Here is a 26,935-nt window from a genome sequence, read left to right as displayed (position 1 = left end):
ACATCCTCAATTGGACTCCAGCAAGTCTCTCCAGCAAGTACTCCCTCAGTACTCTTTCACTAAACACTGGCCATTTCTAGCATGCCAGGGGTACAGGTTTATTCCTCCTGCAGATTAAGGACCTGCCTTGATAATGATTTTGCGGTCTTAGTTTTGTTTCTGAGATTTCTACAAACTCTAGAGATTCTAATTTGATGGTCATTCCTTTAAGAGATTGCATTTTGTGCTGCAGCATACTATAACTGCTGATTTCTCAGTAACTCAGAACTTCCATTTCTTTCATTTATTCAATAAGACACCAGCTGAGAATTTTTCTAAATACCTATTGAAATGTGAATCTGGCTACAGATAGTTCAGTTCTGTCATTTCACAGAAAATGTAAATGCCTAACTTCTTTCCCATAGTGCAATTTTATTTATATTTCTCTATACATTTCTATGCCAAATGTGGGAAAATAATGATTATAATTACATTATAATATATATACTCTAAAAATGAATGCAGATTATGATCTGTGCTATGCAGTGTCAGAATTTCTGAGGTGACTACCTAGTTAATTTACATTCTAAGTCTCTACATCTTGATTCGCATCTACTCTTTTTTTTCATTTCAAAAGATTTTGTTTCCCTGGTATTCATCCTTTCTTTCTTTGTTTTTCCATCATGTAAGAATTCATGTAAGAATTCTGAGTGCAAGCATTTATTCATTAATGCTATGTTCAAGTAAGCACATGGAAAAATCACCTATGTACTTTATTCTTAAATTGTAATGCATTTGAAATAATCTTTCCTGATGTTACCCTTAAAGGCTTAAAAAGGACAAGTTGATCTAGGTAGTTTCTTATTTTGTCTATGCTATCACTACAAATTCTCAATGTTTTGGAAGAGAATATGGGGAAAAGAAAATGGAAGATAATTAAGGGCTATCAGGCCCATTCCTTTGCCTGAGGAGGAGACCATGTACAACCCTTAGAGAAAGAAAAGATTTCACTCAAAACTTCAGAGAACTGCAAAAGACCACTTTCAAAATGGGTAACATTTCAGTTGGGAGATTTTTTTTCTGCTACTATGATGATTATTTAAACCTTGTTTGAATCCCTGTGACAGATTTATTTGACTTTCACAGGTCAACGTCAGAGTCAATGGATGCAGCTTATGTTTTGCTCACACACTCCTGCGAGTACCCTGCCTGATCTTTTTCAAGTGTCACCATTGCATTCCCTTTTTATAACACTGTGCATTCAATTTGCTTTGATGCTGTGAACAGGTCCTACAGCAATTTCCTTCACTTTTACATTGCATTCTTCCCATTCTCAGGCCAGCACTCTGGGGTTCAGACATTGCTCTTCTCTTGACATAGTTTTGCAGGATAATAATGTTCACTTCCAAGCTTAATTTTTCATTTCTCCCTAACTTTCTTGGTCCTTGACCCTTCTTTAGTCACATCCCTCTGCACGTGTCTCAGACATCTAATGAAACCTTTATGCCATCATAAGCCTTTAAAGAGAATAAAGGGAACAATGTTTCTTCTTCTAGGTTTTCTTTATGAGGCCACTACTCTTGTTGCATCCAGATCTGAAAGAATTACATTACTCTTACTCATCCCGTGTCCTTCAAAAATGACCTCCTACTTATTTGGGGTTTTATTGCTGTTTTTATTATTATTTTTTTTTTAGATATTTTTAAGAGGCAATGGGAGCAAAATAGCTTCCTATGGGGTTTTTTGTGTGTTTTTTTTTCCCTTGGTTTAATTTGTTTGTTTTTTTTTTTTTTTTCCTAAAGCAAACACAAAAATGTGTTCATTCACTCTATTTTGGAGGAACTGTGCTTCCCCACATCTCTCTGCAGCTGGGCTACAGCAGGAAAAGTTTCTTACGATACTCTTCTTGAACCACTCTTTTGTATTTCCCAGCAGATTCCTGTCCGCTGAGTTCCTGTTTTACCAGTTCTATCTTCACCCACCAAAATTTTCTGTTTTCCAGAACCAATTTGATTGACATCATCTTCCTCAGTCTTTAATATCCACGGAAGGTGCCATGGAATAACACAGTTGGAATTTACTGGTTTACGCAGAGCAAACCAGGTACACGTATGGCACAGAAAGGCCACTGCCAGCAGCAGTGTCCCCACCTCCAGCAGGAGCCTCCCCCTTTTGAACAAGGCTAAACCAGTGTGCCAGGTGGCAGAGGGAAGGTAGGTTGGCAGTGCTGCCCATTCACCTGAAATTCAGCTTTGTAGGAGTTTCCTTTAATCTACTTGGTGATATTTCTCTTGTACAATTTAGCCTGCCCATTCTCAGATCTCATGGGGCACAGGTTTTAGATCCTCTAACACCTATCTTCTTCCTCAGAGGATGATAGCTACCTCGGAAAGGGACTTTTTACAAGGGCATGGAGTGAGAACAAGAGGGAATGGATTCAAACTGAGAGTATGTTTAGATTTGACATTTGTGGAAGTGTTTCCTGTGAGGGTGGTGAGGCACTGGAACAGGCTACCCAGATTAAGTTACAGATGCCCCATCCATGGAAGTCTTCAAGGCCAGGCTGGGTGGAGCTTTGTGCAGCCTGGTCTAGTGAGAGGTGTCCCTGCCCATGGCAGAGGGGTTGGAACTAGGAATATTTAAGGACCCTTCCAACCCAAACCATTTTATGATTCTGCGATTCATTTGAGAATAGCTTTAAACTTTTCCCAAGAGCCATTCATTTTAACAAGGAACAGCAAACTGCTTTTGTCATTTGGGCACACAGTCAAGTGAAGAGCCAAATCCTGCTCCCAGAGAAATCAGTTAAGGTCAAAACCAGCAAAGCTAAGCTTGGGTGTTCCAGGGAGCCATCATTATTGTGACTGTTTTCTTGCATTTCTCTCTGTTCCATTCCTTTTTGCTAGTGAATCCTGAAGGCTGCAGTTGCAATTCCAGTGACCAAGAATTAAAAGGCTTCTGACTTTATAGTCTTGCATGAACTTAATGAGAAATTTTTTTAAGAAATCAAGGTTACCACTGACAACAGGTGTTTCTTATTCCACATTTTGTACAGATAACAACAATGTCCAAAGTTAAACAAGACAGAATTAAAAGTAAAAAAATCTGAAATGGTTTTCTGTCTCTTCCCTAAGGGTATCAACTACGATCTGAAAGGGAGTTAGGAGCAAACTTTCTTTTATGGTAGGCTAACCCATAATTGCCTATTGCAAGGCATGTTACACTCTGCTTGGAAGCTTTTGACGTTGGCCAATGTAAATGACTGAGGACTGAAGAGAAGGGATTGGTATTTCTATTATTACTTATCCCTGAGTATGAAAGATTAGAAAATGTTATTTAATACATTGAAAACTGTTTTCAATTAAGCCCAGTAATTACATGTGCATAAAAAACAAAATAGTTCCTATTTTTAGGAGAAGGGGGAAAATGGAGAAGGAACAGTATTAAAATTATTCAGGTAGAACAAAAAATCAGTAACAAGACAAATAATAATTTAGTAAGAATAATCATACAGCAATGCTGTACAGCTAGCTGAAAAAATCCTTGAAACTATCTTAATTGTCCCCAAATCTAGAATATATAACAAATCCAATTGCACATATAATTAACATTAAGGGTTTCAGTAGGTTATTTTACGCCTGGAATTTGCTACAACTGTGGGGGAAAAAAATCCCAACCTAAACCCACACATTTTTTAAGTTTCAGGTTGATCATCTATGTTCTTACTTTATTACTTTTCTCTCTGTACTATGCAGTCTAATGCAAACATATTTTATTTACCTTCACTATCTTGATGAGAGTCTTCAGCTGGTAGATGTGAAGCTGAACATCTAATCTGTCAGCCAACCACATGCTTATGACTTTCATGGAGTTGCTATACCATTGCTGAAAAGAAGGACAAAAAAAACCAACAACAAACACCACTAAATAACCCTGCAGTATTCATTTAACAGATTTGGTAATGAGAGGTAATGAAACACTTTGAAATGATCACAGATCAGCACTTGAAGTCAACAATGATATAATTTCCTGTTATGAGAATTGCATGGGTCAGTAGGAAATCAAATAACTTGACCTAAACCATTCTTTACATGAATTAGCACCTGCTATTTTATCTTTCAGTTGCAACATATTCAAGCAAAATAGCGTTATGCACTTTGTTATCTGTCAGTGAGAATGGATATTAAAGATACAATTACAGGAGAGAATTGACAGCTGAAACAGCCAGGATAGAAGCAGGTAGGCTATCTTGACAGAGAATTTACAATAACTAGATTTTTCAATCCAGACACGAAAACAGTACCAGAGAATAAGAAACTTTTTATTTTATTTTTTTTATTACTTCATCATTAAATAAAAAATATCAAAAATCCCTGGAAACTGTTTTTAAATATGATCAAAACACTACTCCACCCTTCTCAAAAATACCATATTAAGGTTTTGATTTACATTAATTACTAATTATAATTACAGCCTACCTTATTTCCTTTTTATGTCTTAGGCATGGGTATGTTTTCACTCAACACTTCACAAATGGATGGGTTAAGAATAAGCCCTCTGCTGTTGGAGTCTATGTTACTGTAAAAAAATGCTCAGTTCCAAATAGCTACTGTAATAGTTCTTTCACATTAACTGGATTAGAAGAGATTTTACTAAATATAGTCGTAGCATTTTTCCCCCTCCTGTAAAATCACAACCAGATGTCATTTAGTCAAACTGTAAAAAAGAAGGGATTTTTTTTTTCATTTTAACAGTGAGAGATTAAAAGAGTTGTGTCATAGCTCTGTTTTTAGTCTCTTTTCCCTCAAGAAAGAGGCTTAAATTCTTTTCTAATATAATTTCCTGTGTCTTTGCAAAATACAGAGATATGCAAAGAGAGGAAATCATGCATATTTAAAAATGCAGCATGTTAGGCAAGGTATATTTTGTGAGAGTAATTCAAAGGAAGTATCTAACATGTCTCATTATCCACCTCCACATGAAAAAATAAAATAAAATATATGCTGAAAATATGAAGACAAATTATTTGCTACTGGATGTAACAAAAGAAAGAAATAGAATTCTTCCATCAAAATGCAGCTTTCTGTAAAAAGCTCGGAATACATACAGTAAATAACTACAAATGCCTTTTCCTTACAGGGAACAGTCTCATCACATTATAACTATCAGTTTTAAGAGGAGTTTGAAATTAAATATTCATAAAATAGTTTTTCTGTTTATTTTTTGTATGTGTTAAATTCTATTTTAATTATAAGTCACTGAAAAGAAATTACTTTTACTTTTTAGAGTTTCTCCTATTAATTTACTATTTTACAGATGGGAAAAAATGCAGCACAGAAAAGGCAGACAGCTACAAAATTTCATAAAAGTAGTTTGATTTATTCACTAAATTGTGGGACTGATTAGATATTCATAAAATACTGGTTTTAGATCACTGAATGACATTCTTATCCTATTTACATTATTTCATCCCTAACATGCATGCTGGTATTGATTTCCTTTGTAAGTACCTGCAAAATATTTTTAATGTGACAGATTTGTTGCTAAGTGGTAAATTATATGACAGGTGTTGTATCTATACAGATGTCTAGAAAATTAAATGCAATTGTGCTTATTAATTGGGGAACTCTACTGATCTAAATAAACATAAAAATTCCTACATGAAACATTCTACCCAAATGCAATAAGATAAGCCAAGAAATTATATTACCATTCAGACCCTACTGTTTTTAATTGTAAACACAATCCTGGTAAAGAGAACTATTTTGGTAGGGGAGCTTTTTGAAAACTGATATTCTCCAGAAATGCATCTGTTATGTATTTTGTTTGTATCAAGCAGAACACAGAACGGGCTCAAACTTGCTCAGACAAGCAACCTACAGACAGGATTGAAAATTCTGAGACTGATTTTCCCATGCAACAATACTGAACAGTGACAGATTACTGACAATAGACTGTTCCAGTTTTCTGGCAAAATGTTTTAAAGCCCAACCAGGAAACTTATTTAAGATGGATGCAATAAAACTTTGACTTTACATACCTGTGATATTCTTACATACACTGAAAACAAAGCTAAAACATTGAAGGAAATGAATTCTCTACTCAACATTATGAATGAAAGCAATATAATATGTTGTCCTGACTAGCTTTGATGCATTAAACTTTCAGTACAAATGTTTAATTTAGTGATTGTGAAATAATACTACAATACTTGCTCTTCTGTCAACACCTCTTGTTCAGAAAAAATATGACTGCTGTTTTATTAAAAAAGTATTTTTATTTTTTAACAGTATTTTTAATAAAAATCACATGCAGTATATTTGTAGAATTCTCCCAGAGGTACTTGTAGGTAGGACTCTTGTTAATGACTGGTCTTGTATCCACTAGTTTTGAGGACTTAGTATAGGCTGAAGCTGCATAAACTTAAATCTACTGGACTCCATAACAAGAAAATAAATATTTCCCTATAACTTCTTTTTGAGTCTGTTAAAAAGCACAGCACTGCAAATTCCTCTCGGAGAATTCAAGGCCATACATTTTGACAACCATGAGCAGGTTAGAAAGGCAGGGATGGATCTCTTGTGACTGATGGGAACCTCTTGCAAACCCCAAAACTTCAGTGATTGGATAATTGTCCTGAGATTACCCAGTTAAAACAGCAGCAGCAACAACAACAACAACAACAACAACAACAATCGCTTTTAACCAGTTTTAAGAAAAAGTAACTTTCCCATTAGTAACAATAGCAGTGAAAGGACAATGCATCTCTTGCAGATCTCATTATTTGGTACTACTGCCACATTCTTTGCTGGTGTCTACGCAAGAGTAAAGCAGTAAGTGTTTATTATACATGTTTTCCAAATCAGCAGATAACAGCAGCCAACCACTTTAACAAAAATGTTTGCCTCGCTATTTCCTCCTGTCTCCTCATTCACAGCCCATCCAGCTCCTGTAAGGGCATGCATTACTCACTTCATTTTCCTGAGATACCTCTTTCAAAGTAAAAAATAAGAGAAAAGGAAAGGCTGGGGTTGACTCTGTGAGACCCTTGTATTTATTCACACTTATTGTGCATGACTGTACACTGGTAAATCATATTAGCAGCCCGTCTCCCCATCAAGCTGCTACTTGCTTTCCAGCCCTGGGAAGGTTCAACAAATCAACAGGAGCACGGAAAACAGAACATCAGTCTAATCTAGTGTTTAAGGTGAAGTTTTCAAACCCAATCTAAGAAGATCTTTAGAGCAAGCAACAAGCTGAAGGGCTCAGAAGGTGGTATTGACAATGAAAGAGTGTTGAAATATTGAGAAGCGCAGCACTTGTGCATTTTTAATAACAAGAGGGTCAACAAGGACACAGCTCCCTCAGTGCCAATAGTTGCCACACCAGGGCTATAAACGCTCTCAGTTCATCAGATTTCTTAAACAGTTCATCAGCTTTCTTAAACACCCTAAACCCCCTCAGCAGACCTTTAGTCTTAAATTAACAAACCAAAGCAATGAAAGAGGGTGCAGCTTGAATGGCCAGCATTGATCCCCAACGGGGCTCGGCGCAGCTACAGGCACTGAAAAACTCGTTCCATTGTCAGGAGGAATTGACAAACCTCCTGGCCTAAATAGTCCAGCTCAGACGGGCTGGAGGCACGCAGCTGTAAAGGGCTCCCCTCGCCCCGCTCCCAGCGCTCACAATGCGCCAGGCATGAGCTCTTTGTCAGGCCCAGACTCTGCAATTTTCTAACAAGGATTAAAGTTGTTTCTCGGCAGGGCTAGTGAAAAGCGATTTAGCAACATACCGTGCTTTCTTCAGGCAAGTTAAAGAGAAGTAGTTAAGGAATTTCATTATTCTGCTGACCGGTGGAAACACAAAACAAATATAATAAATATTCACCACCTTTCTGGGTGTCTGAGCTATAACATTTGCAGAATGGTTCAATTAAATATAACACTTATTGGCTGAAAGCAAGCACTTCAAATTTATTTTTGAAGATTTATAAAAAGGTGCAGCTGTTTGCCACCTGGAAGGAGGCTCAATACATAGCAATACACAATGGCTTAGTCCTTCTAGGGCTGGTATCCCTAACGCCTAAGCCACAAGACCCCGTTGAGTTTCTATACCTTGACTGCTCCTGATAAATGGGCATTGTCAGAATGCTTTCTCCACTGAGTATGGCAGGGGAACAGCTTTTCTAGGAACTGCATTTTATGTTCCTGGGGAAGCCTTTATCGCACTATTGATCGGGAATTTAGTAGCTCAGACAACAACAGGATGTTTCTACTTCCTTCAGCTTTCCTTGCCCTACCAGCAACAGTAACAAAAAGTACACTTCTCACTAAAGACACTGTACACTAAATGCAGCATAAGCTAAAATGAGAAAATAATAATGAGCTAATATAAGACAAAACAGGAGCATGTTAAAATTTAAGTGCTAAAATGCCTAGTTTTTATTAAAGGTCAATGCTATTATATTGCTTCAAGTTTATGACAGCACTACAAGTAGACCATGGAACTTTTAGTTCATTTAAAAAAAATTTAATTATTTCTTAAAAATGCAAACAGCAAAAGCTGAAAAAAAAGGCCCTGATTTAAGTTTCATAATTAATTTCCCCGTTTTGCAAAATATGAGTAGTCATACTGATTGCCTTTGTTGAATGTTAAAGATAATGAGGGACACAAATGTCATTTGTAGTGTTTTTGAAAATACTCAGAGGTTTAGAAGTTATAGCTTTATTTTCAAGTTAGGTAGATTTTTCAAATTAGATAGATATCATCCACTTAATGGGGATTTTTATCTCAGCAATGATAAGTTCATACACTCTTCTGAAAGCTGGGAAGTCTTGGTAACTCTGACAGTACCCCCCAAGTCATGGGGGTCATCATGATGCCACCACATTTATTCCTTTTGCATCTTTTTTTCCCCTAGGAACTTCTATTTAAGATAAACTGAAAAGAATTAAAATTAAAGTAAGTATGATTGGAAAATCCATGGAGTTGGCCTTGATGGAACCACAGGATTAGCAGGAAGGACAAACAAATGAAGCTTTTCCCTATGCAAAAAAAATCAGATATTTAAAAGCCCTTGATCTGGAAAATGCCAAAGACGAAATCAATATTGTATCAAGTGCAGAAACTCTATCTCTATTCCCCATTTTGCTAAAGTCCCTTCATGCATTTTCATTCAAGGACTTGTCCAGAAGTCTTCCTATTCCTGTGTCACTTATTTCTGCTGCAATGCTCCTGTGTTTCCTGAACTTCTGACACATTCCTCTTTCACCTCACCAGTGTCTTACCCTCCCAATGCTTGGCACCATTTATCCAGGAACCTTCCTGGAAACATCTCAGGCTTCCATCCAGCTTCCATGTTTTTTTTCCTCCTCTGGGCCTAGAATGCTAAGTCATGTTTTGAGCTTTGTCTTAGGAATGTGCAAAAATGTTAGCCTAAGTCAGAGGTATATGTATCAGGAAAGGAGAGGTGAGAAAGGAATCAGACACCACTGTCTGCCTCAGCACTCAAACTTCTGATACAAGATTTCCCAAGCTTAGTGATTTGAAATTACAAACTCTGTTTTAGTACTTGCACACCGCCCCCCCTTTAATTTTTTCCTACCCTTTCTACCCTCCAACCCCCCTTTTTTGTTTTTGCTTTTGTTTTTTTAATCTGATTCTAGTAGATTTAAGAACTTGCTTCTTGCACACTACTTGACTAAGGAAGAGAGCTTTTCTTTCTTCCAGTGGGATGCTTCCTTTGGCTTTCTTTTGCCTTTCCTTTTTTTGTGCCATTACTCCAGCCTCTCAGGAAGCTCAGAAAGCATTTTGTTTTTCTTAAGAACAAATACTTTAGTCTCTAGCCAGTCTCTTTTCTGCCTATTTGAATGAAGGATTCCCACTGCCACTCCCAAAGCCACTGGGGAAAGGAGCTCAACAGAAAAAGTCACCCAAACATTGATGGAAAGACCTTGTTCAGAAAGACTTTTGACAACAAACAAGTGAACAGTTGTTGGATGAGATACTTTGATGATAAAAGGAAACAGAATTAATTTTCAGAAATCATTCACAAGAAGAAAAGAAAAACTGTGGCTCATTTAAAAGCATATTAAGCATCTTTGAAATTCTTGATCAAAAAGGATATATAGTTCTGAAAAACCTAAGAACATAATCGTATGAAAAGCTTATCTTTTAGAAGGAAAGTTATTTTCTTATATTTTTGGCTTCTAATTAGAAGATGAGCAGTTGCTATAGAGTTGCTGCCAAATCACAAATAAATATACACTTTTAATGCAAAATATACAGTACTCATATTTGCCTATATTTCATATTAGTTTTTAAACAGCAATTTAAAATATATGCTACTTTATAATGTTTGTGACCTTTTTTGTTTTTCTGGCTTCTTCACATATGGCAGATAAGCTGAAAAACTGGAATTTTGCAAAATTAGCCACGCGTAACTTCCTTCCATATCTGGACATATGTAATGTTACTGTTCTGATTTGAAACAGTAGGTACAGGCATGATGCTCCTGACTGTGAGAGACTAACAGCATAAACAGCTCCACTCTGGATACACACTGCATCTGTGAACAAAACTTCCATAGGTTATTCTGGTGCTAAACTCTGTGGAGCAAACACTGTCAGTCTTGCTACACTGTGTTGTGTTGCAATTTGGCTATATCCACAAACATCCTCCAAGGCACAGAACTGAAAACATCACTTGAGTGACCCTGAAATGAAAGCCAGCTTGGATCCTCAAAATAAACAAATTAACATAACGCAAAATGACCAAGTTTTACTCATTATAACACTTGCCTCTTGCTATCAGGCTCTAGTTTCAAAAGCCCTACAAATGTATTTAGCTGTACAAATGCTAAGCAGTCTTCCTAAGTGAATGTCTAACGTTATAGAATCATAGAATGGTTTGAGTTGGAAGGGACATTAAAGATAATTTAGTTCCAATCCTCCTGCCAATCCAGCAGACCAAGCTGCTCAAGGTCCCATCCAACCTTACCTTCAACACTTTCAGGGATGGGGCATCTCCAGCCTCTCTGGGCAACTTGTTCCAATGCCTCACTACCCTCTGAGTAAGTACTTTCTTTCTAACATCTAATCTAAACCTACACTCTTTCAGTTACCCCTATAAAAAGTCTCTCTCCCTTTTTATAAGCCTCCTTGTTGTACTGGAAGGCTGCTCTAAGGTCTCCCTGGAGCCTTCTCTTCTCCAGGCTGAACAACCCCAGCTCTCCCAGCCTGTCCTCACAGGAGAGATGCTCCAGCCCTTGTATGATCTTTGTGGCCCTCAGTAAGGCTAAAGGTCTGGGTTCACTCTGCCTGCAAGGTATGCAATCAAGACCCCCATCTCTCCTTTAGCCCACTCATCCAGAACTCCTTGGGGACTTCTCACTCCCTGGAGTGAGATATCATCAAAGGGACCACAGGAGATCTCCTGTTAGCTTCTCCCTTAAGTAAGAAAATTCTTCATCTCAGTACCAAAAGTGAGATAGGCTGAAACTGGGCCAGAATCTGTGCTGTAGCTTTTGCACTCACGTTAGTACATTTTGTCCTAGAATCTTCTGCTTAAGACTCCCTGCTCCCTGTGGAGTGAGGTCAAGTACATATTTTTTATTACAGTATTTAAACCGTTCTGAGTGAATATTTACAGGCATCTCATTTCTTTCCACCTCATCAATCTTGACTCCTCCATTGACTCTTTATGTTACTGCAGTGCCATGTGGCAGAGCTGGATGTAGCTGTGAAGCTGACAGGGAGATGCACACTGCTGCAGCTCTTACACCACAGCAACTGGGCACTACACTGTCCTAATGTGGAGCAGAGGTCCAGCCTCCTACCTCCCTCCTGCTTCTCTCCTCCCCTTTCTCTTTGGATGAAATGTCCTTGGACTGGCAGGTGCCTGGTTTGCTCCTTTCCATCCTGGACCCTGTTGCCCATGAACACTCTTTCAGCTATGTAAATTTTACAGCTGTGTTGGGGTGGTTTTTTGAGCTGATTTTTCTCTGCATTATTTTTACTTTTTTTTTCCTTGCTCTTTATGTGCAGTATAACGCAAAAGAAAGTCAATGCAATGTAAATTAAGAAAATATATCTTGAAACATCTGAAAGTTATTTAAAGAAAATCATATCTGTACAGTTCAACACTTCTGCACATTTAAACCACCACTAAAGCTTTGGTTTCCCATGACTGAAGAGGTGAAGAAGCTCTTTCCACTGACAAATCTGTGTCAGGGCACTCTGCAGCATCCTTATCTATTCTGATTTGTAACATAGCAACCTCTTTGTGTTATACCTGACTCGTTATAGTAAGACCAGATTATTCTTATGGTTTCTGGTACTATTTTCCTTGTAATGTGATCAACAATGTGGTTGTGTGTCTATTTGTGAACACTTATGAAGAGTTTTGTTTTACTTTCCTTTTTCAAATAAGCTTGACCCAAATGAAATACAAGTATAAACATCAAACCTGCAAGTAAGGTTTGAGAAGCCACAAGGTTCTCCTGCTGTTTAGACGTGTGTGAATTACAGTACATCAAGAAATCAATATTCCCTAGATGGTGCTTGTGCCTGGCACTTCATGGTGAACAAACATTAGGTAAGACAATACAAATGGTACAATCCTTATTGATTTCTCTTGACTGTGTAGAATGTGAAAGCTGCAGCCACAGTTAACACTTACTGACAGCCTCATCTGAAGTTTCAGTGCTATTTTATATTTTTATAGTTGTCCATGCTCAATTGATTCTATTAAGTTGCTAGACACATTTCAAGCCATCTAGGTAAGAAGAAAAAGTGCAGTGCCTGGAATGAGATGCTGCTACTTTATGCCTAAGTGGGATAAAAAGGTTAAAGGACTAAATTGGGCCTGGATGTTGGAAGGAGCTCTCCTTTATTAGATAGAATTGTTATTGTTTTTAGTGAATGGATATTGTGAGTGATGGATAGATCCATAATAACTAAGTTAATAAATGAATGAATAGTATATACCAGAAATGCATATGAGGAAACTGTACTGGAAGCTCCCACTATTATAGACACTTCCCAAAGAAACAAGCAAAAATACCTTGTGATTCTATTTGATTGAAAAACTACCCTCAGGGAAAAAAAAATCAGATGGGTTTTAGAATATTAAGTTTAGGATTTTTCCCCCTCATTTTTCCTGTTGTGACTTGTAACACCCATTTAAAATTTCTTGTTATGAGGAATTTATACATTGTTCTTTATTTCCTTTCTAAAAAAGTGAGCTTCTCACACAAGTCAGGGAACTTGGGGGGTGGCGCAGTATAAGGAATTCTGAATATCAAGCTATGAGTTTTAGTGCCCTAAAAATAATCTTCTATTTTCCTTTTATACCCAGAGAGCACTTTTAGCAAGATATCAAAATATCCATTTCATAGTTTCTTACTTCCCAGCTGGAAAAATTTAATATGATTGAATTGGTGTGAAAAAGGTGTCAGACATCCATTCCATGAATACTAAATGCAGACTGGACTATGGGATATTTAATGTCTTGGGAAAATAATTTTTGTATATTTTTGGGTTGTGTGGTACACAACAAAATGGAAATTCAAGAATTAAGAATGACATAAAGAATGAAGACATGTGAAAGTGTATCATGTCAAAGCCCTATAAATACAGTCATATTATGTCATTGTGTTTCTCTAGAGAAAACACTATCAGCTGCAGTATAAAACAGCTTACAAAGTCCTGAATATTCTGATCCTGAAGCAGGAAGCTCTGAAGCACATGCTTTACTTTAAGTATGTTGTGGTTGTACTGATTTCAACAGAACTGAGCTTTGCTGCAGTCATAGCAGCATAATCAGCACCCTCTAAGAGTGGGCACTCTTTTTCTCAGCATAATCCAGGAAAAAAAAAAAAAACAAACTTCTACACTAAATGAAAACAGAGGGAGGTTACATTTTTCAGATTTCAAATGAACTTTTATTCTTTTATAGAGATTGCTAGCTTGAGAAATGTGGTGAGTCTATTTGAAAACATCAGGAATAATTTAGTGAACTTTAAAAAGACTTTGAACAGTAAGTTTGGAAGATGTTGCTCCCGTCTTGCAGAAGAGTTTCCTATATTTGAGCATGTCAATATAACTTACTTTTTCAGTGACACTGCCTACAGTTTTCTTTAAAATTCTTTTACCAAAAGAGAAACAACTGTTTCAAAATGACAAAAAACTCTGTTAGATCACGAGACAACTACAGAGTGGTTTTCATATCACGAGTTTTCTATTTCCCCTATAAAGTAAGAGACGTAATTAAAGATGAGTTAAGACTTTGGTGAAAATCTAAAGAGCATCGGCAAATCTGAGCACTGCTCAGCTTTTCAATTGCTTTTCTACTTCTCGGTTCTTTTAAATGGTTTTCTATGGCAGGAACATTTTTCTTAATTAGTCACAGCTAATTACTGTTCTGGCATAGACAAGTAATCAGAAATGTCAGAGCTGCAAGGCTACATCTCCCTAATCCTTTGATAATAATTTAGCCTCCTGGGAGGGCCTCAAGCTGCGGTAAGTAGTGGCTGACAATAAGGCAAAATTAGGTGGGCAGCAGACCATTAGGATAGAAAAATAAAAAGCACTACCAAATCCTGCTGAGCACCATCAGGCAACTAACTACACTGCCAGATGAGGTGCCTGTTTAAGCCTGTGTTGTTAATTAGCTGATTCTACCAGACCTGCCACATATGTCCAGGTGCATCATGCAAAGATGCGTATTTCTGGGTTTGCGCCAAAGGACAATTTTGCACTGTGATCAAATTTCAAGAATCTGAGAAAGAAGCCCACATATTTCTTGAAGATTACTCTGAGTTATCAAAGAAATAAGAAGATCAACAAGCTACAATCCATTTTTGTTGAGTATTTTTTTAAGTAATTAGGCACGGTCCTCTCATGTTTCGCAGAGGTTAATACAAACACAGCTTTTGATTCAAATGTGGCCTTTAACCAAGTAGACCTTTTGTCAAATCACACACTTGCAAATAATTACATAACAACAAAAGTGAAGATTACTTATTAAAATTAGCGTGACAGGAAGTAATTTGAGAATAAGGAAAAAAAAATCCACAATTGAAAATTTCTAGAAAAACATTGTTGACTACTAAATACTACAAAAATAGTGCTTTTGAGGTAGACATAAGCAGCACAAGGAGTTGCTACTACTGAAAACTCAATTTAAATTAAGTGTTCCTCTTAGCTGTGTAACACCACAATTTGCACATTTTTAAACACTTTTTTTGTAATAGGTCAGAAAATCTATAGAAATTAGGCAATTGAATAAAGCATTTGGCAAACAGAAATTAGTCAGATGAGTACTTCATATTTCCATTTAGCCACTGAGCAGAGCACATATCATAATAACCTTTGAAGAATAATTAAGACCTCAAATAATCTCAAGTACATCATTGAACTTGAATTGTTCCATCCCTGCTACTAATGGAAAATGAAAGTAATGGTTGGAATATGGGAACACCACTAGCATTTAATAAACATTCCAGGCAAAATACAAGCAGTTTTTCAACAGAAAAAGAATATCCCATTACATCTGAACTTTCGAAATACAAAAGCCAAAACCAGCAATGTAAACATGGAGTGCTTAAGCTTTTAAATGAGTTATGAAGATGCTCGGTCTTTCTGCACTCCAAAGACAGTTGTATGAGTTCTCTGCCATATACAACTCTTGCACAGCTTGTTGAATTGCTACCATGAACGAGGGCACACCCTCCAGGAAGTCCTCCCACATGGGCAGTCCCTGCAAAATCAGCAGGAATACTGCATCCCACCACACCAGTTTAGCACCAGAGGAGATGGGCAACATCTGCTCACAGGTGCCATCTGGTACAAGATAACTATGGGCATCACTTTGCCAGTGCTCACCTTTCCAGGATGTGCACTCCAACTATTTTAGGTGTTTATGGTACACTTGGGAAGAGGTTTCCCAGAAATTATGGCCTAAGAAAATTGGAAGCCCTTTCAGTTGTATCAATGGCTGAACACTGATGCATTAAAGCTGTTCTCTGAAACTATTTGTTATTTCTCAGAGCAGCAATCACTAATTGCATAAAGATTTCATTGCACATACAGACTTAATAAAACTGTAATCACACATCTGTTTACACCATCAGTTTTCCACAGCAGACACAAAATAACCTGTTAGATAATGCTCTCAATGGCAAACACACCAAGAAGGAATCTGAAGCAAAAAATGTCCAGAATGACTCTTTTTGAATATCCATACTTCACATGCAAATCACAGGTACAAGAAAATGAGAATCTACCCAGGTGGCACTTAGGAACTAGACATTACTACAGAAAGTAAGTATTGCATTGATCTTTTACGAGAGCTGTATGCAAAATTTAAAAAATGCTCTTCCAAGAGGTTTGTCAACAAAATCCAATTTTGTTTAAAGGAAGCAGTTTTTAATTTACAAGTCTAATATATATTAAAATCCTCAAGATTTATTAGTCCCATCTTAAAAATTCTAGTAGAAACATGAATCTAAGTTTAGCCAATGGAAAAAACCTGGCATGTTTATGGACACAGCACTGCATCTATTAAAGTTAATGGTAAAAGGCCTATTGATTTGAAAAGGTAGAACCAGATCCCACAGGAATTTCATAGTTGGGTATTTTTAAAATCTGATAATTTTGTGATCAGATATACAGCACTGTTTTTTGGTAGGCTGCACAGATGCTCTTACATTATCCATGAAATGGATTGTCTTTATAAATAAGAGAGGCATTAATAATAATTAGTAATATTCTCTATTAATTCTAGTTTTGTACAATTATATTCTAAATATTTAATTTCTCCATTCCCCAACTTGATTTACTGCCTTTTCTGAAAACAAATATTTAAAAAATTATACAAAAAATTAAAACTAATGTTAAATACTGTTTGTAAAACATTAACCCAGAGCTACTGCAGAGCTTAATCATAGGCAATAGATTATAAACGTTTCAAGTGCTTTTTAAGAATTGTGATGTTAAAAACAAATAAACACTACTCTCCATCCCCCTTGTGCCCTCAGCTATAAGCTGTTACTGCATGAGAGTAGGAGACAAATGTCCTGAATCCCTGTGACAGAAGGAATTTGACAAGTAAAATTCTCAGCTGATTTTAGGAAGAAGACCATGTCCCATACTGCAAAGGGAGGCAAAAATTCCCATGTCTTTTATAAACTGATCAAGTGAAAAATCTTTGTGACTTCAAACCTGGTGACTCGTTTTGAGAAGAGGAAGGCAGCACACCGACCTGGGAGAGACCAATGCTACCAGGAGCACCTGGACATATCACTCTGCCTGCTGTCTGTAGTCCTTCTGGAGGAGGTAATAATGAAATGTATCCAGGAGCTGAGTTTTTCAGTGGAAACGAAGGAAAAAAAAATCCACATTGGTTCTGCAGCATGATCAGCAGATACACTGAAGCACAAGATTTAAATGGTTTAAAAATGCTGCTGAAAAAACTAACAGCCCAGTCAAAGTCACCATAGATGTGAACCTCTTTCATATTGAAGGGTTCATACCACAAACTGAAGTTCCATTCTCCTCATTTTCATATTTTGTATAGCAGGGCACTGCATTTATAGGATTACCAAACACTGCCATAAAACACCACATATATTTTTGTCTTCTCTCCAGTTTGAAACTACTCAGCTGGATTAAAAATGTTACAACTCCTAGCTTTAACATACTGTGACTCACTGTCAGGCACTTGTACTTGTATCAATATTATTCCTAAATTTAAATTATCTTTGTTGTGCACATAACTTGTGTGACAGACAAGCTGTTCACTCGGTCACCCTAATAGCTGTTAGCATATAGCAGCCCTGGATCAAGTCAGTGATATCTGGACATAAACAGTTTGCAATTATACATTTTTGTGGGGTTAAAATAGTGTCTCGGGTCTGGTCTTCTCTATATTTATAACTAAGACCTCTAGCACACAGAAAAGTCAGTTTTTTTGTTATTCTGGATGAGGTATTTCTCCGGCTGAAGCACAGGAAAGTGTATTTTTCCTCTTTCAATATGCTGATGATTACTTAGCTGATACTAATTCAATGTGTTGTAAGAGGAAGGCAACTGTGATCTACAGCTCTAGCCAGTCCAATGGCTTCAAGTACATTTACATAAAAAAGTTCATATATTTTATTCTTTCTATTGAAACATAACTTGACAGATTTGAATTTATAAAAAGAGTACCTAGGTTTTCCTAAATAATAATAATAACAATAATCTAAAAAAACCTTCAAAAATAATTTGCAAAATCTTGCTCAGTCATAATGTTCTAAATCTGAATTAATGTCAGGAAAGGCGAATTAACAGAGTGAGATTACTTTGTTTTACATTTCTGCATGCTATGAGCTTCCCTATTTGTTAATGCTTTTTTAATGGTGCATCTGTTCAATCAATAATATCTCCAAGTGTGATGTTACAAAATGTGATACCAGCATGTAGAAAGAAAAATAAAGACACAAATAGATATCTGATACAAAAAATACACATTATGTATATATTTTTTCTTTTCTTAGAGATACTAGCATTAGTCACAGCAGCATACAATGTATACTATTGAGTAAAAGGGGATAGAAAAGGATTTGCAAACTCAAAGGCAAGTGCTGTATCAGAACTTGTGTCCATACAGGAGATGTCTTCTAGTGCTGAAAAGCTTAATTGCTGAAATGAAATGCAGAAGAGGTCCTGAACCCATATTAACTCAGCCCTACTGAAGCCCTGTCTGTGTGCTAGTGCTGAGCCAAAATCATGCCAGGAACTGTGCTGGATCCCTTGACAGCTCCCAGACCATGCCCAGGCCTTTGCCAGTGCCCCACATTGACACAGTGAAATCAGTCCCATCCCACTACCTCAAAAAAGTCAATGTGGTCTCCCCAGTGAGAGTTAGATTTGGCCTTAGGCAGATAATTTTATTAACATTCAGGAAATGACAACATAAGCAAAAATAACCCCAAAGAAAAACAAAAAAAATAGAAACTTGAAAATGAAACATATGCTTGCAGATTCATTGCAAAAGCAAACTGAAGCAGAAGTTGCTAATACGGTTTTAGTACTTTGTGAAGGTGCCAGCTGGATGGATGATAATTTTTCTACCCCTGCAGGGCATCAAAGCTTTTATAAAATCATTCTTTTCACACATATTAGCACTTAGCTTATTAAAACAGATGATACTTTTTTTTTTTTTTTTTTTGTTTTTGTTTTGTAAAGATGCCTGGGAGTGTCTGGAAATATAAAATCTGAGAGTTAAGTCTTATTTTGACCAGCCAGCCTAACAAACAACAAACACTGACATGACATACCATGGCTCAGAGTCTATGTTATGGGACCTTCTGTGACTGCCACAACTGTAGTGTCACAGTAAAGGCTGTGAATTGCTGTTATGAAAACATTTGCTGTAACTTGCATAATTAAATTAAACTGCCAGCAAAGCTTCCTAAAATACTTAGGAGATGACACAAATAAATACATTTTAAAGTCTATATTACGTTCCAGAATTAGTTTTGTAATAAATTCCATTTCACAGTGCTAGAGATGACTTCTTTTCCTGTTCAAATTCCTATGTAATTGTGACTGAGATAATTGTCATGTAGACTGAGCCCAGCTTTTATTTTACATATATTTTACATGTGTAGTGCTTTAAATTTATACAGAAGGTACTATTTCAGCTGCCTACAGCTTCCCCTTCAGCCAATTAAGAAAAGGACATACCAGACATAAATTAGTGGTCAGAACTTGAATGAACTGAAATGTGATAATTTCTAACAAAAAGATGAGGAATCAGGGCAAAGGAATGAATGGAACAAGGCTGCAGAAGTTATCAAAGCTGAAGAAAATTATTTTGTGCACCTTGAGGATGAGGATCACTCTGAACTTGCAGAAGTCAGATTAGAAATTTGAAAATGAGTTTGAAAATTCAGCAATTGTTTATAAATGCCAACTTCAAGAAATTAGAAGTCTTAAACTGGAAATCCATAAAAAAAAATTCTAAAAGTCATTCTGCAGAAGTACCAGCCAAACCCACAGATGTACCTGGCATCTGTGTACTCCTTCTATATACCAGCAGGCAGGGATATGTAATTAATTCTTAATTTCCTTTATTTAGCAAAATTTGGTCTGCAATGGAATCCACAAACCACACCAATCCAATCCTCTCCATTAACAAATTAAAATCAAAAGATGGAATATAATTGGACTACTCACGGTGGGAAAAATTACTGTTTCAAATAATAATATTCAACCAAGTTTATTTGTCCTCTAGCACTTAAGTTTCACACAGAAAATATGAGCAAAAAAAATTATCAACAGAGAAGAATATCCAAACAGCTTGCTGAACACCATCAAAGTCCAGCTTATCCCTCCTGATGTAGCAGTGATACAAGCACACCTTGCAAGGCTAGTTACTTACATCAAATAACTTCTCTATGTACATTTCCTCATTGACCTTTTCTCGAAGGATATCCTGGTTTTGCCGAACAAACATAATGTAGGTGTCTGCTAGATCCATTCCTGGTTTCTGTGAAGAAAAAAAGTGAGGGGAGAAAGTAATGGGAACAGAAGAACAAACCCCTCAAAAACTGAGACTTAAGCATAATGAAAACAAATGTTACAATGTTCATAGATGTACACACTGCATTAACAATACCTTCTGTGAATTCTGGTTAGTTAACATGTTCATGAACTTTCACTATCAAGGTAGTTCTACATGTTTTAATTTATGGAAGCTCTGAGTCATAAATCTACATTGCCATATGCAGTTGAATCAAGTCTTGGCTCTGGAAACATCAGTGCCAAACTCGGACATCTTCCCCTGTTTTCGATAGTGAGGCTTTCACAGATAGCCACTCCAGCCCAAGTGTGGAGATCCAAACCCTGCTATCACATTCAGAAAATACTTAAAAAAGCATTCAGCTCCTTTTTCACTGCCTAAGATTTCTTCTAATTTACTTCCAGTGTACAGCTAAAGTTTGTGTTTGACGTTAGCTTTAACTAACTGCAATTCAAACTGAGCTCAAGCACACCCCTGAGAGCAATGGCATAAAAAGGCAGTTTTGAGTGTAGTGCTGCTTATATTTTGTAAACTGTTGCATTGGTGCAGTCAGCCCAGAGGATGGCTAGGGGAGGAGCAAGGACCAAAATTTTTCCCTTCCTGTACCAATGGAAGTTCTGTGTGAACAGCAGAGCAGGCATAACTTCTATACCAAACCCCCTAGGACATGGTGTGTGCATGTGGTACTGCAGGTGTGCGGGCACAGTGGTGGCTGAAATTGCTCTCTCCTCTGAACCGCTCCAGAATCCAGCTGTGATTTCTGGATCTCTGTACTCACGAAAAGTTGTTCCACAATAACACTCCTAACAGCCTGCAACTCGCCCTTTCCTGGCAGTGTATGCAAAGCTGCTAAGGAGTTCACTTTCTTCTAACTGGAACCAAGAATGCACACAGGCACTTTGAGAAGCCTTCTGCAAATGCCCTCTATATGAACGAGCTTGTTAAAGTATTACTTACTCCCAAACAATGGTTTATAATGTTCTTGGCATGCAAAAGAATGTTAAGTTCTGTAATACTTTATAGTATCAGTTTTATAGTATTATAGTATTATAGTATATAGTATAGTATTATAGTTTTAACATGGGCCTTAAAATTTGTAGAGGATGTAGATTTTGCTAAGATAGAATAATTAATAGTTCTAAGGAAGAAGGACAAAAGCAGTTATACCCAGCCCCTGAATTCCCAAGCATAAGACATGTCTATTTCTTAGAAACTGTTATTGTCTGAAAATAGGACATGAACAACACAGTAACATATTTAGCATACTTTAAAAGCCTGTATGCATGAACATGCTCATATAGTTAAAATATTAATATATTATTTTATATTTAGGCTTCCTTTCTAGTCTGCAAGTGAGTATTCAACTTTTTTCTTATTTCTTATTATCTTGTATGTAATATTTTGTAATTTATATGAACAGGTCTGAGCACAAGAGGGAAGGAGAGGTGCAACATGTCCATACTAAAACTTGTCCAGAAACTGCTGTCATCTTATTACAGTAACAGGATGACAACATTCTTTCTTCAATGCTGCAGTGAGTGAAACCTCCCGGCTTATGAGGTTCAACTCTTTTTACCCTGAATCTACCACCGAAATATAGAGGAATATGTTCCAAAATAAACAGATTTTCTTTTTCATTTATACACGTGCAGTTTCATTTTTCAAAAGTAACCATTAAATGTAGAATGATGGCCAGCTTACATGGCAGTAGCATTTCCAAAACTCAGAGTGAAAAACTGAAATATCTCCTACATTTGGACTGGTCATTCCAGAGGCAATGAAAGCTCATTGCAAAAACTTATCCCATCTATATATGTTTAGATGAAACTCTTAAGAGGAAAGCAGGACCACTGATATTTATATCTGCATTACATACCTAAATCCTAAGCATAGAATAAAAAATCTACGACTTCAATAGACAAAACATTTTCTATTGGAAAACCTGATTTGCAGAAATTAATAAATTTTCTTCATAAAAAAGTACCTTCACTAAAATGTGATAGAAATTCTTAAGATAAATCAGAAAATGAAGCAGATTAAAAAACAGAAAACTCCATATTTCACCTTAGCATACTCATTTGTGATGGCACAAGAGAATACAATCAGTGTTGAAACCTTATGAACTTTCTTAAACCTGATACAGAATTTATAGGAATTAGACTAGAGTTAACTTGGAGGAATAATGGAAAGATATTTTGAAATATTTTTAAAATATTTAAATGTTTTGAAATCTCCACAGATAGGCGAAGGAGATAATCTAGTAAATGAAAGGCTCTCTGTAGTTCTTGAAGACAGACATTCAAGTGTATTCATGAATCTTCCACTGAATTCTAAAACCTAGTGGTTCTGCAATTAATACAATATTTTCTTTTACTAAGTTCAATAAAAAATGTTCATCTTGCAGACAGCCAAAGCAAAAAAAGTAACATTTCCCATCAGCATTAACTCCCTTATCTTTGAGATGTTTACCTAGTCTTGAAGCTGTGACATATGGGAATTTCACACCTAGTGAATATATTTTCATGTAGCTTGTGGCACAGGAGTGTAATCATTAAAAGAATACACACAAGTAAGAGTAACTGCAACAGCTGGTGACATTTACCAATTAGAATTACAGTTCTTTTAAACACTTCATCCTTCTTAATGTGTGCAGGATAATTATCTTTGAAATTGCTGTGGAAAAAAAAATTAATTTTCCTTTTAAAGTGTCTGACTTCAGTGGAAGTAAGTCTGGGTAAGGCAGATTATCAATACTCTGAAGTATGTCTGTTTAAACCTCACCAAAATCACTGAAGGTTAATCATCTTTGCTCATAGTGGGCAAAGTACACATTAAACACTGAATGAACCAACAGAACATCAAATTCTTCATTATCTTTTCATATTGCATGAATTGAATTTATTTGTTTTCTCCAAACATGGGGAAAAAGAAAAGAAAACTATTATAAAAATCAAAATAGCATTAATGCTGTATATTTAATGTTTTAATTTTTATTATAGGTATTCTGTAATATTTGGTAACCTTTGATAACACTATTCTTTATTGATCTGCTTTAAATTATTAAGCATCAGAAAAAACCCACGTTAACACAGAATTAAACAAACAAACAACAACAAGAAGTTTCCTGTGCCTTAGAAAACAAACAAATAGAAACGGAGATCTATTTTAAATAACTGTCACAGGGGGCATTTAATTGAAAAGACTAAAGCATTCCAGTCTCCACAGCCATACTCCATAAAAAAATCTTCTCTGAATCTCTGGCAGAACATCTGCTGAAGTTAATGAGAGTTATTTGCACATCTTTGGGAGAAAAATGTAACCTGGTATGTTTTCCAGGTAAATATAAAAAAAATATTGTGTGAAAGTTTCCCCAGGAAAAAAGGTGGGTTTTTTATGATAGATAGAAAGTTATTTTAAGTTTGTTTTATTCAAAATAGCAGACAAGCTGTTTTGCCTATCTGAAAATGAAAGAGAACCAGACAAAGAGATGAATAGAGAAACTGGAAACACAAAGACATCAAATAAAATACCAGGAAATTAAGAGTTGTAAATAGGGTTACTTTGTCGCTGGTTACACAAGTAACTGAATACACTGGTGAGTGAATGAGTTTAAACAAGGGTGTAGGCTTCAGCACATTCTTTTTTAGGGTTAATCACTAGTTAACCTGGCAAGATGAACATGCTGTTTGGGGAAAAAAAAAATTAAAATCCTTGTTAATTATATACTGCAAGTGCTCTTACTTCCTGCTGCTGCACCTAATCCCACAGGTGCAGGTTGTCCCTTACTATTCACTGGTAGGTGGGTCCTACTGCCAGGCTCTTTTACATAGCAATAAATTCAGATAAAGAAGAAACAGCTTTGTTTTCCCCACTTGAACAGGAAAACAGTATCACAGTGTCTATTTAACATGGAGGCAAATGTTAAATGTTAAAATATATTATTTGTTTCCAAGATGTTGTAGAAGCTGTTTTATGAATGACATGCATGGCTCCCACAGGCAATATTTGCCTGAAGCACTTAGTGAAATTGCCTTAATTTCCAGGCATTCAAATATTTTGCTGCTGAAAGATTGCTGTGGGTTTAACGCTGCCACTAATAATAGGCACTTTCCTACAGGCAAGGTACACCTAAGTTTCTGAACAGCATTTGGCAACGCAACAGTTTGGCATAAATCTCAGTGAAAATCAGTACATTTGTAATACTTGAGTTGTGTTTATTCTCACTTTGGCTTTTGCCACAGAACATTTCTTAGCATTAGAGAGTATTAAATGAACTTATATTACCAAAAAACTAGAAACCAGCCTCAACTCACTACTAGTTTTACTGAGTGGCTCTCCTGCCAAGGCATTAATGTTTCAAAGATGAGAACAGATGCTAGAGACGAACCATACAATAACAAAATCCATCCAGTTTTCTGTTTGCTCTCCTCTCCACCTCTTTCCCCTCCCTTGCATCCTGGAGGGAGTCATTTCAACTACAGCATGGTTGTAACAATGCAATGAAAAGGAGAGATGAGCTGGAGGGGGCTATTGTGAGGAACACAGGAGCTCCTTATTCAGTGTCCACCACAAAATGAAAAAGCATGTTGGAAAATTTCACTGCCTGTAAGTTCTTCTCTAAATACTGCAAGGCTCATCACTGGGGTATGGAATTACAAAATTAAAATAACATTAAAATACTTTTGGAATAAAAACTACTTGTATCCATGGCTAGATCATCATCCCCATATTTTCTTAGAAAATTAAATACATAAGCCAGGGAGGAAGGTACACCATTTGCATAATCAGTCTATTATAAAGATAACATTTTAATTTCACATGGTTATAAAGAAATTGTTTCGTTTAAATGAAAAAAATGCAAAGCATTTTCTCTCCCTTAAAAACATCTTCTTTAAAAGAAACAGCAAATTTGGCAAAGAGGAGATTGTGTATTTTGAGTAGTCTCATGGAAAATTTAAGCTGATTCTGCAAGCATTTACAAAAACACCTTTTCATATACATATAGTTTCATTGCGTTCATGGGGAAACACAGGCATGCAAATATCTGCACCAGGATTTTGATTCTTAGTGAAAAAAACACTAAAGCCCCTATGAAAAAATTTGGTATTAAAATATGCTTTTTTTTCCCTCCATAAAGTTGTATTTTACTATTAGCTTTCCTACTACTACTAGTCATCCTTCTGATTGCCATTGAAGAGGTATCTCAAAAGTAATGCTGACTTAAAACAGATGCTGCAGGGCTTTCCCTCCAATTCTACAATAGCTTGTTTCCACAGACTGGAAAACAGAAGGGCCAGTTCTCAGGTCTGGGTATACAGAGGAGGAGGAAGCCAGGAGAAGCCCTAAGTGTAAGGATAATACCCCTTCTGTGGTCTTTTTATAAAAATAGAGTTTTAAAAGAAAATCCAGCTTAAAAATGACTAGCATTGTATGGCCACACCTGAATAAACAATTATTCCTCTCAAAAAGATTTTTGCTTCTTAAAATCAGCTAGATGAGGCCATGCAGTACAAGTGTGATATCTGAAAATGAAGGTATCTGGAAGGTCCCCATGTGTGTCTGCCTGGTAGGAGGCAGAGTTCCTTCTCTGGCCTCTGCAAGACCCCATAAGTCAAATGCTGGCACATGTGTGAGGCCCCCTTTTCATACCTTTGATCCCCACATAAAGGCAGGGAGAGGGCTGGCATTGTGCGAGCTGTGCACTGCTGTCAGCCCTGGCTCCCTCCAATGGCCCCTCTGCACTGGCTATGACAGGTGGCCCATAGGAAGAGAGGGAGGATTAGGTTCCTTCTGTGCCCTCTGAGTAACTGGCATAGATTACTGGCTCCTACAAGGGGATTCAAACATACCTTTCTGAACAAAAAGCACTATATACATGAGCATGTAACTGGATGCTCAATTTGTATGAGTAATTGCTCTGGTTGTATTTGTCAATGGAGCAAATGTGTGTGGAAATGACCAGCCAAAGACACACTTATTTGTATGCAAAACTGACTTACATGATGAGAAATTGAACACAACGAAATTATCTACATGATTAAGGAATAATAATCATTTGAGATTAACAACATACTTTTTTTTATCCTCAGTTTTACTGCATTCTTTCCCTATTCTCATTAATTAACTGGCTTTGTGAGCAGAATATTAAAAAAAGGAAATCTATTAGTTTGTACTTCTACATCTCCTATGGATTGCTTAGACTTTAAGAGAAACTAACAAAGGATTACAGTGGATTTAGATGAGTTGCCTATTTAAATCAGCTTCCGCATTCCCAGTTTTCAAAATATAGCATGAAAAAGAGAACCAATGTCATCCCTCGTGCACTACTTGTAACATTTGTACTATTTTCCTCCAAACATTTGGTTTCTTCCACTTGCACAGCAGCCAC

The 26,935-nt window shown here is 36.6% G+C and overlaps 1 protein-coding gene across 1 annotated transcript in view; it reads right to left on the bottom strand.

The window, feature by feature from the left end:
* CADPS2 (calcium dependent secretion activator 2) overlaps positions 1–26,935 on the bottom strand; it is a 284,927-nt gene that overhangs the window by 623 nt on the left and 257,369 nt on the right. The window contains exons 28-29 of the mRNA XM_054272587.1: positions 20,407–20,514; positions 3,760–3,864 (exon numbers count right to left, since the gene is read on the bottom strand). Coding sequence (XP_054128562.1) covers positions 3,760–3,864; positions 20,407–20,514 — 213 coding nt within the window. The remainder of the gene's footprint in view (positions 1–3,759; positions 3,865–20,406; positions 20,515–26,935) is intronic.

This window comes from Melozone crissalis, unplaced genomic scaffold (genome assembly GCF_028551555.1).
Source record: "Melozone crissalis strain CALT ecotype California unplaced genomic scaffold, PUWL_Pcris_2 ptg000004l_1, whole genome shotgun sequence".
Taxonomy (NCBI): Eukaryota; Metazoa; Chordata; class Aves; order Passeriformes; family Passerellidae; genus Melozone; species Melozone crissalis.
The sequence above is the reverse complement of the archived record's forward strand: the minus strand, read 5'-3'. Positions and strand labels throughout refer to the sequence as shown.